Consider the following 18,172-nt stretch of genomic DNA (forward strand, 5'->3'; position numbering starts at 1 on the left):
GGTTGAAAAAATGAGTTTTAATGACTCCAACTGTATATGAACAGATTTGAATAAGAATTCATGTTGCTAAAATGCTGTCCATTCCACTTTAAATCCCAATGCACAGTCCAATACATTCATTGACTCAATCACATGCTCTAACAATGAAATGTTCAGTAGTTTGTGTTCAGGGTCCCATTTCCTATTACCTGGTTCCACCTATGGCTCACTTCTTTGTCCCATGTCTCCCCAGGTGTCTGCTGCCAGAGAGGAGGTCCCTGGTCGTCGTGGTTTCCCCGGTTACATGTACACTGATCTGGCCACCATCTACGAGCGTGCTGGGAGAGTGGAGGGCAGGAACGGCTCCATCACTCAGATCCCCATCCTCACCATGCCCAACGATGGTGAGACATGCCGGTTTTTCTCAGAGAAAAACCACCTAGATTTATTTAGGAAATAATGTATTTATATAATGTATTCTTTTTATTTATTTACTTGTCACATTAGCAATATTGGCCCAGCGTTGTCCGGGTTTGGCCGGTGTAGGGCGTCAATGTAACTGACTTGCTTTGTTAAATAAAGGTTAAATGAAAAATGTTTTGTTTTGTCTCCGAAGAGCTGCGTTCTTTCTTTTTTTTTTTGACAGGGAACAAATTGTTGCTTGCCGTTACTATAGTAACCTCTTGATGGGCCTCCAATCTGTATTTGAATGGGAGTCCCCCCACTTTTAACGTCAAAGAGAATTTGAGCGAGCATATTTTTGAGCACTATCCTCCCAAGATGTGGATCAAAACACTCATTGTCCTTAAACTGGGAAATGCTGTAAACTTTACATTGGATCTGTATTTCAGTATCTATAGGCATTCTACTCTTAAATTGTAGACATTTTAAAGTGTATGCCTGGTTCATTGACATTTATTTTGGGAGCAGTGATTTATGAGCGTGGTCAGTGCATGCTTTATCAAACATACGCTCGCTTTACTGTACATTCAAAGGCCACTTGATTTATCGTGACTTGAACCCTGGATATTATCTCTTGATGTTGACTTCTATGTTAACTGTGTTTTCCAGATATCACCCACCCCATTCCTGATCTCACGGGGTACATCACTGAGGGACAGGTCTATGTGGACCGACAGCTGCACAACAGACAGGTACAGACATACTCACTGATGATAGACATGTATTCACATTCTCACTAATATGGCTCAAACCCACCCTTTGTACCTGACTATTGAGGAGTCTATCTTGAGTACTATAGTTCTCTCTCCTGACAATTGTCCAATTGTTGGCCAATGATCATTTGTTTGCTACTACTTTGTTGAACATTGAATTGACTATTATTATTCTATTATTTCATGCTTTCCTTTCAGATTTACCCACCCATCAATGTGCTGCCCTCTCTGTCTCGATTGATGAAGTCTGCCATCGGTGAAGGAATGACCCGTAAAGACCATGCTGATGTCTCCAATCAGTTGGTAGTTGTCAAGATCTTCTATAACGAAGCCTAATTTCTAATGAACTACAATACACATTAAGCGTTTGTTGCATACAGCACCTTTAATTCACTGACCTCCCTCCATGCTTCTCTCTCAATGGCTCACATCAACACCATCATCCCAGAAACCCTAGACCCACTCCAGTTGGCATACAGCCCCAACAGATCCACAGATGACGCAATCTCTATTCCACTCAACACTTTCCTTTCCTACCTGGACAAAAGGAACACCTACATGAGAATGCTGTTCATTGACTACAGCTTCGCATTCAACACCATAGTGCCCTCAAAGCTCATCACTAAGCTAAGGACCTTGGGACTAAACACCTCCTTCTGCAACTGGATCCTGAACTTCCTGATGGGCCACCCCCAGGTCGTAAGGGTAAGCAGCAACACATCTGCCATGCTGATCCTCAACACGGGGGGCCCTCAGGGGTGTGTGCTTAGTCCCCCCCTGTACTCCCTGTTCACCCATGACTGTGTGGCCAAGCACAACTCCAACACCACTATTCAGTTTGCTGACCACTATTAAGTTTGCTGACGAAAGGAGGGCCAAGCACTCCCCCATTCTCATCGACGGGGCTGTATTGGAGCAGGTTGAGAGCTTCAAGTTCCTTGGTGTCCACATCACCAATAAACTATCATGGTCCAAACACACAAACAGTCGTGATGAGTGCACGACAACACCTATTCCTCTCAGGAGACTGAAAAGATTTGGCATGGGTCCTCAGATCCCCAAAGTTCTACAGCTGCACCATCGAGAGCATCCTGACTGGTTGCATCACCGCCTGGTATGGCAACTGCTTGGCCTCCGATCATCAGGCGCTACAGAGGGTAGTGCGTACGGCCCAGTACAGCACTGGGGCCAAGCTTCCTGCCATCCAGGACCTCTATACCAGGCGGTGTCAGAGGAAGGCCCTAAAAATTGTCAGACTCAAGCCACCCTAGTCGTCATAGACTGTTCTCTCTGCTACAGTACGGCAAGAGCTACCGGAGCGCCAAGTCTAAGTCCAAGAGGCTTCTTAACAGCTTTTCTCCCAAGCCATTAGACTCCTGAACATCTAGTCAAATGGCTACCCAGACTATTTGTATTGACTCTGTTATGATCTATGCATAGTCACTTTACCCTTACCTACATGTACATATTACCTCGACTAACCTGTACCCCCGCACGTTGACGCTGTACCGGTACCCCCTGTATATAGCCTCGTTATTGTTATTTTGTTTTTGTGTATTTCAGTTTATTTAGTAAATATATTTCTTAACTGCATTGTTGGTTAAGGGCTTGTTAGTAAGCATTTCACGTAAGGTCTGTTGTATTTGGCTTATGTGACAAATAGAATTTGAATCTCCATGTCTTGATCTACCTCTTTTCCCATGCCTTTGTCCACCTCAGTATGCCTGCTATGCCATTGGTAAGGACGTGCAGGCCATGAAGGCCGTGGTGGGAGAGGAGGCCCTCACCTCCGATGATCTGCTCTACCTGGAGTTCCTGCAGAAGTTTGAGAAGAACTTCATCGCTCAGGGTGAGACAGATGAGACTCAACTTATGACCGTAGCACCACAACCAGAGAGCATGCCTAGTAAAAATCTAGTTGTATGGCATAATTTAAATCAAAAGGTGAAAACGGTGGCATAGCATTCTCCCGGGGTCTAGTATTTTGTAACAGAATGAATGTGTGTTTTGGCTGGCTTTTCACACCGTTAAGTGAGAGGCATTATGCTTGGCCAGGTCATTGACACACTTGTTCAGAGATCTTGTCTGGAGATGTTATTTACATGTGGCATTAGATATTATACATTTGCCACCATGGCTTCTCCTGTATCTTATGTTTGTCTTACCTTTATTCCACAAATTCCTTTAAAGCATTGACTGATCATGTGTTGCCTGAGGTCTTTGACCTTATTACTCCAAAATTCTGCCTGCATAGCGGTATCATTCAAGTGTGATATTAAAATGGAGATTAATTTTGCCCAATGACTGAAAAATATTGTAGTATTATTGGATTAATAATATTTTGTTTGCATGTTGAATCACATTTCAGCTATTTAAGGTTTGTTAGATGTTTCTCATTTTGTTTTGCATGTCATTAATTGCCGATATTATCATAAAATGTTGCATCGCTGGGTTTTGAAATATATTTGACTGAGATCTGCCAGCTCTTGGCTCTAGCAAAGGACCTATGAATGCTGCATGCTGTTTATTCTTCTTTCCTTCAGGTCTTTGTTAGTAAAGGTACATTTTCAATGCCTTCAGGCATGATCATTTTTATCAGCAGAGGGAAACAAAAAACAATGGCAAACTTCATGTCAGTTATATAGATGTATTTTTTTCACTCAGCACCTTGGTGATATTCATAATGTGTGCATGTCGTCAAAGCATTATGCCAAACCTATTCTCACACTTGGCCTTGGATTGATGAGATTGCTAAAGGTAGGATTTGTGAGCAAATCTATCCAGCCTAGTGTATAGTGAGCCTGAATTCCTTTTTTTAACATGAGCCAAAGCCTAATGCGATCCATTAAAATGAGAATGTCATTAGTATTGAGTCTACTGACGTGAATTGAAACCTCAAATCGAAAACCTCGCTCCATAGTAGTAATATGAAATGCAAGTATCATGTCAGACTTTTGCGTCTTCTCTCTCAGCTGAAACAGACAAATGGGGCCGTCTTTTGGGCGAAAAACAAGTGCCTGCCGTTCAGTCTTGTTCTTCAGATAATGAGATGACAAAGCAGGGATTGCACAATTGTAGGCTGTGTTTCACAGGGACCTAATGCTTGTAATCCTGTTGTGACAAGATATGATTATTGACTTAATATCTAGCCCATAAATGATCTCTTTCCGACAGAGTAAGCTGTGATGTATTGTTGGGGGAAGGGGCGGCAGCATTTAAGATATGTTAAGCTCGATGACCTGACGTTGACCATTGCACCCACAAGTGTTCTGAAAAATATCACTGAATCACTGGAGAATATTGTTGTATTCATACTCTTAATAAAACCTCTGAGTAAAATATTAAATTTGCAATTGGTCAACACATGGAATATTGTCAAATGTCATAGCATTCAATATCTAAAACGATGTAACCTCACCCCTCAGGCCCTTACGACAACAGGACTGTGTATGAGACCCTGGACATTGGCTGGCAGCTGCTCCGAATCTTTCCCAAAGAAATGCTGAAGCGGATTCCCCAGAGCACCCTGGCTGAGTTCTACCCCAGGGAGTCTGCAGCTCGTCACTGAGCGCCCCTCAACTCAGAGATCAGACCAATAATCTCAGCTCCCTCTGTAATGTATTGTACTGTATCTGTGTCCAGAATCCCGTATGGATTGTGTCTGATTATCTCTTTTATTTAGAGATTTAAGCTTGCCCTTAAATCAAAGAATGATCCTGTTATTTATTGGGATACGTTACTGTTGGATTTTGTTGTCCCCACCTAAAGTAAATGAAACTTTCCAAGAAGGTAAAACATCCTATACATTTAGATCTCAAAGGAAGTTGTGTGTTCTCTTTCACATTTCAATGGTTTAAATTTGTCCAATATGTTTGTTACTGTCACCCTGAAGATAGCACTTCAATCACTTATTTCAGATGGTGAGGCAATTACTGTCAAATTGTAGGACTTCATCAAACACCCAGGAGGTCTGAAAGTGACATGACATAGTTTAATTTATTACACTGAACCTCATTGGTACTTAAATGTTTACTTGTATAGGCTTCAGGTAAGGGTTTCGATATTGGACAAACTTTTGGGCTACTTGAAATTGATTTATATTGTAGATGTTGGACTTTGTAGACTGTAATTGCTTATTTATTGGCCTCTAATTATTATTGAAAGATAATTGTTTACATGGTTTGTTATTGCTATATGTATGCGCTGTAAAAAATAATACTAAACATTCCCCTGTTTTGTTAATTCTCTTGTTCGTTTGCCGAAATCATCTCTGTTATGGCTCTTCTGTTTTCCTGTCCATAAATAAATTCTATTAGAACTACGAAGGATATGACATGTTTATAATCCCACCTGGCATTGCATACAAAATCAATGTTATTTAAAGGGTCAATCTGCAGCTCAAACAGCCACTACCCTGCCACTGATTTGGTAAATAGCTTAGGCATGGGGCTTTAGAAATGTGACCACTGTCAAATTCATAGATGGAGCTATGGTTGCCAGGGCGGGCTGTCTATCCATCATAATGCAATTATAGTCTAAACCATGTTGAGGCTATACGGTGTTTGTTTACACATATGATGGGTTAAGGCCAATTAATGAAGCTCACGAGGCATTTATAAGTCATACCTTTCAAGAATCAATGGATATATATGAATTTAAGAATCCCAAAATGGATATAGCAACAGCAGATTCACCCTTTTAAGGTTGATGGGTCTCGCGCACTTGTAGTAGGGCTTAGTAGTGACTGTCAGCAAAAAAGCCAAATCGAAATCCAAACTCGAATAATATTTTTTTTATATTAAGTGTCTGAGTCATAGACTGTAATATAGGCCCAAATTATCAAGAACATGCACTTGTATCCTAGATCAGACCTGAGGTTGTAAAATATGACCAAAGGTGAGTCTTGTACATAGGCAGAAAGGAAGATGCCTAGCAAGAGGGTCCACTCCCATTAAAATCTGTCCACGCGGAAATACAGCTATAAGCAGAACACCTGCCTTACTGTGTTTGGGACAATGCCTCCATTGCGGAGACGAGACCATCTCAACATTATATACAGTATCTCTGGCACAGGTGTCTCAAGGTATCAATTTCCTGTTGCAGGTGCCAGTAATGTGTAGCCTACTCACTACTGTAATTTTAGAATTTCTTGCAATAGTGACCCCAGAGGAACTAAATCAAATAAAACTATACTGAACAAAAATATAAAAATATAAACGCAATATGTAAAGTGTTAGTCTAATGTTTCATAGAGCTGAAATAAGATCCCCCAAATTTGTGCTCACAAAAAGCATATCAAATTTTGTGCACAAATTTGTTTATATCCCTTTCAGTGAGTATTTCTCATTTGCCAAGATAATCATTCCACCTGACAGGTGTGGCATATCAAGTAGCTGATTAAACAGAATGATCATTACACAGGTGCCCTTTGTGCTGGGGACAATAATAGGCCACTCCAAAATGTCCAGTCCCACAACACAATGCCACAGATGTCTCAGATTTTGAGGGAGCGTGAAATTGGCATGCTGACTACAGCAATGTCCACCAGATCTGTTGCCAGAGAATTTAAATGTTAATTTCTTTACCATAAACCAGATCCTACCGGCCCCACAACAGCAGACAACCTATAACCACGTCAGCCCAGGACCAAATATTCACCTTTAATGGATACTGGCACGCTGCTGAAGTCTGCTCTTCACAGATGAATCCCTATTTCAACTGTATGGCATCCAGTGGGTGAGCAGTTTGCTGATGTCAACATTGTGAACAGAGTGCTTTGTGGTGGGGCAGTTATGGTATGTGTAGGCATAATCTACGGACAACGAACACAATTGCATTTTATTGATGGCAATTTGAATGCACAGAGAAACCGTGATTAGGTCCTGAGGCATTGTCGTGCCATTCATCCACCGCCATCAACTCATGTTTCAGCAGGATAATGCATGGCCCCATTTCGCAAGGTTCTGTACACAATTCCTGGAAGCTGAAAATGTCCCCGTTTTTCCATGGCCTGCATACTCAGCAGACCCATTGAGCATGTTTGGGATGCTCTGTATTGATGTGTACAACAGCGTGTTCCAGTTCCCACCAATATCCGGCAACTTCGCACAGCCATTGAAGAGGAGTGGGACAACATTCCACATCTTTCAGAACTAACCTGCTCCGGTGTAGGCTAACTCCACTTACTCTGAATGAAATTACTGAGCCTTGCGTTGAGGACCAATGAAATCAGATTCCCTCCATCTTGCAAAGATTGTGTCATCATCCCCTTAAATTGAGGAAGGTGACTGGTTAAATATTTTATTAATTATTTTGAATATATACACATACATACTAGCTACTACTTAGAAATATTTTTACCCCAACTGAACGTATGATGTCAATGTAGTCTGTCTGAGGTGCCCTCTGAGTCACCTATTTGGAACACGGTGAATGCACATTATTCACCCACTCAACCCCAAATTCCAGCTCCTTCTCTCTGGCTGCAGGTACAAAGTACCTAAGGTAAAAACAAAAATGGGGCCAATTATAATTTTATTCCAAATGCAATTCTGCACTTTAACTAGGAAATTGCACTTACACAGCCTACTGCTTATTTTATTATTACTTTTTATTATATGTTTTATGAGTGTGAAATCCCAGCAAAAATGAATCTCTGCATTCAGAGAGAGGATGAGTTTGGGGGTAGGGTGCTCGCCAGCATGATGTGTTAGAGCAGCAGTGTTGAGTAAGCACATGTGACCTGAATGTTGTACCCTAAAGGAAATAGTACTTAAAGGAAATAGTACTTGACCTGGTGTGTAGATTGAAATATGACTGCACAGTGCCTCACAGTAGGGTACCTACTAAACAACCAATGCTGATTATGTTACATGTAAGTCAGAGTTATCCTCAATTTAAAAAAATAAATACATTTGAAATACTTCAAGGGTTCTTCGGCTGTCCCCATAGGAGAATCCTTTTTGCTTCCAGGTAGAACCCTTTTTGCCTCCAGTTAGAACCCTTTTGGATTCCATGTGGAACCCTCTATCGAAAGGGTTCGACCTGGAACCAAAAGGGTTCTTTCTACCTGCAGCCAAAAAGGGTTATTCAAAGGGTTCTCCTATGGGGAAATCTGACGAACCCATAAGTTTCTAGAAAGCACCTTTTTTTTCTAAAAGCGTATGCATTGTGCCTTAGGACCATCAACGTGGTCTGACTTTTCTCATTTCACTTTAAAGCTATACGGCAGCGGTTTATATAGCACTTGTTAAGGTTCACATAAGGTTCATTCATATTGGGAAGCTTTGTTACATAGCCCATCATCCTCATGACCTCAGCTTCTCTCCCTCTGAATATCTAACTCAGACTGAGTTTAAGTGGAGTCTGATCTTGCATTGACTGGCTCAGTGAAAGTAGGTCACTAATGAAAATGAAAAAGAGATATTGTCAGTGTTTTGTTCTCTTTTGTGCTTTTGGTCGTATCAGTGTCGACGGATGCCGGGCAGCAAGAGAACAGGCAGTCTTAAAAATGATTGACAAAGATGATATTGTTTCCCCCCTGGCAACATTTGCATCATATTGGAAACTAGTCCGTGATTGTATAGGAGGGAATGTTGTGACTGTTAACACATTCAGTTCTGTTGTGTAGTGTTTACTGATAGCATTCTCTGCCAACTATCAACCACACAATCTCTGCTGCTGTGACCTTTGAAACCTGGACTCGCTATGAACTGTGTATGTTTGACGTTTACCTTTGGTAAAAAGCACACCCTAGCACAGAGTTATTTACTCCTGCTGCCCCTTTTGTCAATGCAAAATGTATTCATCTTTAGTTTAATAGAGAAACATACACTAACTGGATTCTCTTTTGTAGTTGTGTTCAGAATGCAAAATGACACCTAAGGCATCTCTGCCACTTCTCCTTGTGGCTTTTCCTTTTTCACATACACATACAAATGTGCTCGAAATACAATGTGTTTCTGTGTTATTTTGCAGGGACAGTTTTTCTTAAAACCAAAAAATGCATCACTCAAGCCAGTGATTTTGATCTCTGGAATTTTAGAAAAATATTGAAGATATTTGAAATAGTTCTTTGTAAACGTTACAGTCGAGGGATTTATATCTGAATAAATGTGGCCTTTGCTCATACATCCAGTGTTTCTCCAGTCAAAAAACACATTGTGTTTGACTTCCACTTTAAGAGGCTGCCTTGCTATGCCAAGCAGCTGCATATTAGGACCTATTACGTGATTTCATAGCTCTTAGAAAATTGCTCCTATTCACGACGAAACACCGGGGCTACAGAGGGAGAGAAAAAAAAGCCCCCAACACACAATCATGTCTTTTCAATTGACGATGGCAAGGTTGATGACAACATGACCATTGTACTATAATGATAACACCACAAAGGCATCTGCCCCCTCATCAAGGCTTCCGTACGGCTGCAGATACAATTTAATTCACTTCTCTCTCTGCGCTGATACCATTATGCAGCACGTCGGCACAGGGGTAATCACTGTCTTCCCCGATAGGAGGGAAAAGAGGGGAGAAAAGAGAAGACGGGACTGATGATGGTGAGGCCGAAACTTACAATTAAGACTGCCAAATCTGACGTGTCAGAACCCCTGTCACCCCGCACTTGTACACTTCCAGGCCTGTTTATTTACCATGTCTACCAGCAATTATAATTAACGTGTAATTTAGTTCAAGACGTCCTTTTCTGGTGTTGAGTGAGTTGGGCATTATGGAATCTGTGAAAGAGAAGAGCAAGAGAGAGGCTGGGATGAAACTGGCAGCTAAGTGCTGTTGAATGAATCATGTGGAGAGGTTGCAGGAGGAACTTTGATATTGCTGGCACAGACGTTCATCAAGTTTTAATTAGGTGTCATTGGGAAGGGAACGGCCCGTGTTAACGGCCTTAATTCCTATTTTTCCCCTTTGACCACAATGTTTAATTAGTTAAGTGGCAGTAAGACTCTTTCACTGGGGTTTGTGATTACGCCTGTCAATGTTTATAGTATTAAGTGTGTCTCTGAATGTTTCTGTTTTTACAACAACTCTAACTGGCTAAAGTGAGATTTTATACTTCAATGTTTAAAAAGTCTTAACATCAGGGGCTAAAAAATGTTCCCTAAATAACTTGAATAATTCATCATAGATTCAATCTCATGTCCTTTGTTTTCCATCAACAATTTATAACCATTCTGGTGATAAGATCCATTATGTTTCTATAATAATTTGCCTTTCTGACCTTGATCACACAATGACATAAATTACGTTGTGATAAAATGCACCCATTGTTGCAGGGAGGTTGTTTTCTTTGACCTTTGTATAGTGGTCTCAAGTAGTCTCAAACATGTTCAAGTAGTTCCGCTGATGTTGTGGCTTTCACAGAAAGCAGAATTGTTAACACCTCAGTCGCAGTGGTAATATTAGTTCACATTTTCAATTGAAAAGAGAACATATGTGGTTCACGGCAAAGCTTTGACATAACAGAACAATGCAAACATACATACTTATATTGTCAAGTTTGTCAAGTACATTTCTTAGTAAAGTTTCAGATTTCACAGTAAACAAGTCTACAGAAATGCTTGTGTTTCTGCTTGTTTTGTAAAGAGCTCATAAGAAGTGTACAAAACGTCAAAGTCCTGGTCGTCTCATCCTTCAGCATTACCTCTGTCCTTGAGATGTAAAGCTAATTGTGAAAGCAACTGAACATGACCAACCAAAGACATGTAAAAAAAAAATTGTATCGGTATGATATTCAAGATTGAAACATAAAGAGATGAGTTCCAATAAGGTGAACCTTAGGATCACACAACATGGCAACATTTGTGTTGTCTACAGTATGCCAACAACAAAGCTACTGTAGGCCTACCGCTGTAGTGTAACTCTGCTATTGATCAAAATAAAAAATAGATGTAGTACTTGGGCTTCAATTCAATCAAATTGTTCTCGTCACATGCTTCGTACATTAACAGTGAAATGCTTACTTACGGGCCCTTCCCAACAATGCAAAGAGATAGAAAATAGAGAAATAATAGATAACTAAAACTATTTACAATAAAATAAATAATAAATACATAATGAGTAAAGATAACTTGACTATATACAGTACCAGTCAAAGATTTGGACACACCTTCACCTGTTAAACAAATACAAGTATATTTGAGATTTTTCAAAGTAGCCACCCTTTGCTTGATGACAGCTTTGCATGCTCTTGGCATTCTTTCAACCAGCTTCATGAGGTAAATTGGAATTAACATGTGTACCTTGTTAAAAATACATTTGTGGAATTTCTTTCCTTCTTAATGCGTTTCAGCCAATCAGTTGTGTTGTGACAAGGTAGGGGTGGTATTCAGAAGATGGCCCTATTTGGTAAAAGACCAAGTCCATATTATGGCAAGAATGGCTCAAATAAGCAAAGATAAATGACGGTCCATCATTACTTTAAGACATGAAGGTCAGTTAATCCGGGCGGCAGGTAGCCTAGTGGTTAGAGCGTTGGACTAGTAACTGAAAGGTTTCAAGATTGAATCCCTGAGCTGACAAGGTAAAAATCTGTGGTTCTGCCCCTGAACAAGGCAGTTAACCTACTGTTTCTAACCCGTCATTGAAAATTTGAATTTGTTCTTAACTGACTTGCCTAGTTAAATAAAGGTAAAATAAAACAATGAACAAATCTGGAACATTTCAAGACCTTTGAAAGTTTCTTCAAGTGCGCTAGCAAAAACCATCAGGCGTTATAATGAAACTGACTCTCATGAGGAAAGGAAGACCCAGAGTTACCTTTGCTGCAGAGGAGAAGTTAATTTGAGTTAACTACACCTCAGATTGCAGCCCAAATAAATGCTTCACAGAGTTCAAGTAACAGACACATCTCAACATCAACTGTTCAGAGGAGACTGCATGAATCAAGCCTTCATGGTCGAATTGATGCAAAGAAACCACTACTAAAGGACACCAATAATAAGAAGAGACTTGTTTGGCCAAGAAACAAATAATATTTGAGATTTTTGATCCATCCGCCGTGTCTTTGTGAGACGCGAAGCAGGTGAACGGATGATCTCTGCATGTGTGGTTCCCACCGTGAAGCATGGAGAAGGAGGTGAGTTGGTGTGGGGGTGCTTTGCTGGTGACATTGTCTGTGATTTATTTAGAATTCAAGCCACACTTAACCAATATGGCTACCACAGCATTCTGCAGCAATATGCCATCCCATCTGGTTTGCGCTTAATAATAATAATTTGTTTTTCAACAGGACATTGACCCAAAACACACCTCCAGGCTGTGTAACGGCTATTTGACCAAGGAGAGTGATGGAGTGCTGCATCAGATGACTTGGCTGTCAGGATTTGGCCAGGGTTGTTCCGGGTTTTTGTCAGTAGATGTCCCCATTGTGCTTTTTGTCCGTATGTTTTTCCCTTGATCCCCATTATTATTTGCACCTGTGTCTCGTTTTCCCTGATTGTATTTAAACCCTTTGTTTCCCTCAGTTCTGTGCTCTGTGTTTGTATGTTAGCACCCTGCCCTAGTGTTCTGTGTGCTCTTGTCGATTCCGGGTGAAGTTCTTGTGGTATTCTGTTTTTTGTTTTTGTTTATTTTTGGTGAGTTTCTTTTGAGGTCTTTTTGTGTTTTTTCCTTCCACCTTTTGGATTTGCCATTTTTTGTTTTTTAGGATTTTTTCTTTATTAAATACACCGTCTTAAGTACTGCTGTGTCTGCCTCATCTTCTGGGTTCTGCTGTCTATTTGTGGCTCAGTTGGTTAAGTGACTGTTTCTCACTCCGGAGACCCAGGTTCGAAACCGGGTCCTGACATTGGCCTCCACAATCCACCGACCTCAACCCAATTGAGATGGTTTAGGATGAGTTGGTCCGCAGAGTGAAGGAAAAGCAGCCACCAAGGGCCCAGCATATGTGGGAACTCCTTCAAGACTGTTGGAAAAGCATTCCTCATGAATATGGTTGAAAAATGCCATGAGTGTGCAAAGCTGCCATCAAGGCAAAGGATGGCTACTTTGAAGAATATCAAATATCAAATATATTTAGAGGTTTTTAACACTTTTGGTTACTACATGTTCCATATGTGTTATTTCATAGTTTTGATGTCTTCACTATTATTCTACAATGTAGAAAATAGTATATATAAAGAAAAACCCTTGAATGAGTAGGTGTGTCCAGACTTTTGACTGGTATTGTACATGGGATACCAGTTCCGAGGTGATGTACGGGGAAATTGATGTAGATACAGTACATATAACTTGTAATCAAGTGGCAGATAATAAACAGTAGCAGCAGCGTGTGTGATGAGTCAAAAGAGTTTCTGCAAAAAGTCTGAAAGAGGATAGTCTGGGTAACTATTTAGGAGTCTCATGGCTTGGGGATAGAAGCTGTTCAGTGTCCGGTTGTTTCCGGACTTGTTGCGGTAGCAGAGAGAACAGCCTATGACTTGGGTGGTTTGACAATTTTTTGGGCCTTGCCCTGACACTGCCTTGTATAGAGCAGTGGTGGAAAAAGTACTAAATTGTCATATTTGAGTAAAACTAGAAAGTAAAAGTAAATTCTATAGATCAAATTCTTAACATTAAAGCAAACAAGACCGCGCAATTTTTTTATTTTTTATTTTTACGGACTGACAGGGGCATATTCCAACACTCTGACATAATTTACCAACCCACTAGTTGTGTTTAGTGAGTCCGCCAGATAAGAGGCTGTAGGGATGACAAAGCGTTATATTGATAGATGCATGAATAGGACCTGATACAGTAGATGCATGAATTGCTGTCCTGCCTGAGCATTTTAAATGTAACGAGTACTTTTGGCTGTCATGGATAATGTATGGAGTACAAAGTACACTTAAGTAGTACTTTAAAGTATTTCTACTTAGTACTTTTCATCACTGGTATAAAGGTCCTGAATGACAGGGAGCTCGGCCCCAGTGATGTACTGGGCCGCAGCACTACCCTCTGTAGCACCTTGCGGTCGGATGGCAAGCAGTTGCCATAGCAATCGTTGATGCAGCCAGTCAAGGTGCTCTCAAAGGTGTAGCTGTAGAACGTTTTGAGGATCTGAGGTCCCATGACAAATCCTTTCAACCTCCTGAGGGGGAAGAGGTGTTGTCGTGCCCTCATCATGACTATGTTGGTGTGTGTGGACCATGATAGATCCTTGGTGATGTGGACACCGCAGAACTTGAAGCTCTCGACCCTCTCCACTAGAGCTCCGTCGGGCCACAATGCTGGTCTTGTGAAAGTTAACCTGTTTAAAGGTTTTACTCACACCTGCTCATCAAACATCTCATTCCAAAATCATGGGCATTAATTTGGAGTTGTCCCCCCCTTTCCTGCTATAACAGCCTTCACTCTTCTGGGAAGGTTTTACACTACATTGCTGTACCGACTTGCTTCCATTCATTAGTGAGGTCAGGCCATGATGTTGGGCGATTAGATCTGGCTCGCAGTCAGCGTTCCAGTTCATCCCAAATGTGTTTCATGGGGTTGAGGTCAAGGTTCTGTGCAGGCCAGTCAAGTTCTTCCACGCCGATCTTGACAAACCATTTTTGTATGGACCTCGATTTGTGCACAGGGGCATTGTCATGCTGAAACAGGAAAAGGCCTTCCCCACAAAGTTAGAAGCACAGAATCATCTAGAATGCCATTGTATGCTGTAGCATTAAACTTTCCATTCACTGGAACTAAGGGGCCTAGCCAGAACCATGAAAAACAGACCATTATTCCTTCTCCACCAAGCTATACAGTTGGCCCTATTCATTTGGGGCATTCTCCTTGTACTGCCAGATAGTGAAGCGTGATTCATTACTCCAGAGAACGTGTTTCCACTTGCTCCAGAGTCCAATGGTGGCTAGCTTTGCACCACTCCAGTCGACGCTTGGCGTTACATATGGTGATCTTAGGCTTGAGTGCGTCTGTTCAGCCATGAAAACCCATTTCATGAAGCTCCCAACGAGCAGTTCTTGTGCTGACATTGCTGACAGAGGAAATTTGGAATCGGTAGTATGTGTTGCAAATGAGGACAGACTATTTTTACGCGCTACACGCTTCAGCACTCAGCTCAACAGGACACCTGTTGTGTGAGCTTGTGTGACCTATCACTTCGCAGCTGAGCCGTTGTTGCTCCTATGCATTTCCACGTCACAATAACAGCACTTACAGTTGACCAGGGCAGCTCTAGCAGGGCAGAAATTTGAGCAGTCCAATTTGAGCTTTACCAAATATGTATCAATCTATATAAGTTGCAAACATTTAACCTTGTAGCAGCATGTTATACAATGTGTGAGTTCTTTGTAGATTTACACGTGTGTGTGGTGTGTGTGTGTGTGTGTGTGTGTGTGTGTGTGTGTGTGTGTGTGTGTGTGTGTACTGTGCGCATGTGTGTATGAGCGCTCACGTGTTTTTATATGATTAATTAATTGGCTTACCATTTGAATCTGTTTGTTGTGGTCTTACAGGTTTGGATAACCACATAGGAAGACAGAAAGAGGGAGAGAAGGATAAGAGAAGGTCTAGCAGATGAATCAAAGCCCTTCTTCAATTTAAAAAAGGGGGAGAGAAAAAGATGTTGCTTACAACAACCATGGAGAGAACAACATTATAAAAGCGCTCCAATATGGGTCAGACCAGCCTTGTAAAGGGGTCTTTGTTCTCTTCTCTCTCTGGTGAAAACAATGCAAGAGAAAAATGAAGACATCTCTTTTCTTACTGTGATAAATGGGCTTTACTGGAACATCATAAAATGAATCTTCCAGAATGAACTAAAATATCAGAGAACCTTGAATGCTGTGTCACTGTATAATCCTCTATTGTTCACGCAGGGGACATACAAGTCTAAAGGACGGCCTAAACACAGAGTAAAGAATTTAGAACACATGATTACAAATGCATTGTTGTCAATTACTACCACCTGGAAATATTGTACTGTTTTCCCGTAAAATGTATTTTCATGTCAAATGATGAGCTACCTTTGTAGTGCCTCTCAAACCTCTCCTCGGGTATCCCCAGATGTTTCACCATTTTGTTGCAGCCTTGAACTAGCTCACCTGATTCACTAATCAAGAGCTTGATGATTAAATCAGGCATAGATCTCCGTAGGCACAGCCTACCTTCTATGGTTTTGTCATAGTGCTCTGCACACCACTTTAGTCTGACAAACAATTTTTCCCAATACAATGAGTATGTGTGAGGTGGTAGACATCTTAATGGGATACTATGAGATCCAACTAATTCATTATTTTTTCCAATATGGAAGGTATTAGGATATAGTGTGAAAAATAAATAATAGAAAATGAATTAAATGTGTTTGAATCCAAAGAAAGTGCCATTTTGAAGATGACAGCATTGTCAGCTCATTTACATATACATTGAACACAAAATATTTTGGTAGGTCTCATGTAAAAAGACAGCCAAACTGACTTCTGTGAGTCATTTGTTAAATTTTCTTGAGCCCAACGCTGGTAATTCTGACTGCTAACAGCACCCAATAAAAAAAAAGTTATATCAAAATCTTAAAGTCTCCAACATTTTAAATGAAAAATCAATAATAGCGGCTACTTACAATTTACCACCAGTCAAATCGCAACAGCGTTTAGTGTTGATGTTTGATCAAAGAAGATGAGGGGGCCATGATTTTGTAATGGTGACCTCTGAAGCGCTTTGGATAGCCTGCCTGCCTGCAAGCCAGACTGATTTCTCTGAGTATGTAATTTCATAATAATCTGCTATTGATGAGAACGAATTTATCAAAGACTGTGATTCTGTGTTATGTATTGTTGATTGCATTTTTTTAAAGATGCACTTCGAAGAGCACCATCGGAAAATGGAATTGCTGCAATCTGCCCTGACTGGGATGTCATTAATAAATGCTTCTATTATAGCTCTGCTTTTTTCTCTCTCACCACACTCTCCGTCTGAAATGACATCAAGAAATGTGCATCGTCTGCACCCCTTTTCTTTCCTTAGGCTTCATTAGTCTTTACTTAGTAGTAGTATCCATAATTGACATATATGGCCGTCTTGATGATAGAACTTTAGAATTTGAACGTCTCATACTGGTAGTTCAATATGGGTGACTTAGGTTGAATTGTTGAAATTGTATGGAATTTGAAAGAAAAAGGACACAAAGTCCAAAGTGCCATAGGAATGGGGGATGTAAATAAATGTGTTTCATAAATGAATGTGAGAAAAGGCCTTTTCCCCAGGCTCTTTCTAATGCCATGGCTGTTATTTCACACCTGATTATTGCTTGTGCATCCTTCCGCGATGCCACTTACAGGTACAGTGTGATTAAATGGATGATGAAAAAGGAAATCGGACCAACATTTTATCTGGCATCTTGTGCCACATTGTCTATTATCTGTTTTCCTTCCCATCTGTTTCCTATGAAATGTTCTTGAGATGCTATCTAAAAAAATACAAAAAATACTTACATTTGTGTTATATAAATTACTCCGTTCGTTTTGCCTTATCTAAGTGAATTGCTTGCTTATGGAATATGCCATGAGTTGCAAGCCACTAACAAGTGAGATTCAATCAGTGTTTAAACCTACTTCTTGTGGTTCTGAGCCAGACCCGGCAGCAGGATAAAGTGACTAATTATATTGAATTCTGCTTATATCATTTTATTTTACCAGGTAAGTTGACTGAGAACACATTCTCATTTACAACAAATCATTGAGTGCACTGTATCACCACAATTGACAGTGCCCTACAGCAAGGGTTTTTTAGTAATGAATATAGGCTACAAGAGAGACAGGGCAGTTCAACTATTACAAACAGCCTATGTGAATGCAGCCGTACACACAGCTGTCTTAACAAAATAATGTAAACTAAATGCTGAAAGTAGTAGCATAGTTATTCATGCATGCAAAAAATAAATACTGAATAGCAGTTTAGCTTAAAATACAGACACAACTGCAAAAGCAAATGAATGAATGTGAACAAAATCGATAAAGGCATGACACAATCTATATTTAGGCTAGTTACATTAACTTCTTGGTGACAGGGGGCAGTATTTTCACATC

At 40.5% G+C, this 18,172-nt stretch overlaps 1 protein-coding gene across 1 annotated transcript in view; it reads left to right on the forward strand.

Moving 5' to 3' along the window:
- The window catches only part of LOC135512368 (V-type proton ATPase subunit B, brain isoform), a 47,315-nt gene extending 41,840 nt beyond the window's left edge, over positions 1-5,475 (forward strand). The window contains exons 10-14 of the mRNA XM_064934346.1: positions 233-383; positions 1,051-1,133; positions 1,353-1,457; positions 2,874-3,003; positions 4,580-5,475. Coding sequence (XP_064790418.1) covers positions 233-383; positions 1,051-1,133; positions 1,353-1,457; positions 2,874-3,003; positions 4,580-4,722 — 612 coding nt within the window. The 3' untranslated portion in view covers positions 4,723-5,475. The remainder of the gene's footprint in view (positions 1-232; positions 384-1,050; positions 1,134-1,352; positions 1,458-2,873; positions 3,004-4,579) is intronic.
- The last annotated feature ends 12,697 nt before the right edge of the window (positions 5,476-18,172 follow it).

This window comes from Oncorhynchus masou, chromosome 24 (assembly GCF_036934945.1).
Source record: "Oncorhynchus masou masou isolate Uvic2021 chromosome 24, UVic_Omas_1.1, whole genome shotgun sequence".
NCBI lineage: Eukaryota > Metazoa > Chordata > Actinopteri > Salmoniformes > Salmonidae > Oncorhynchus > Oncorhynchus masou.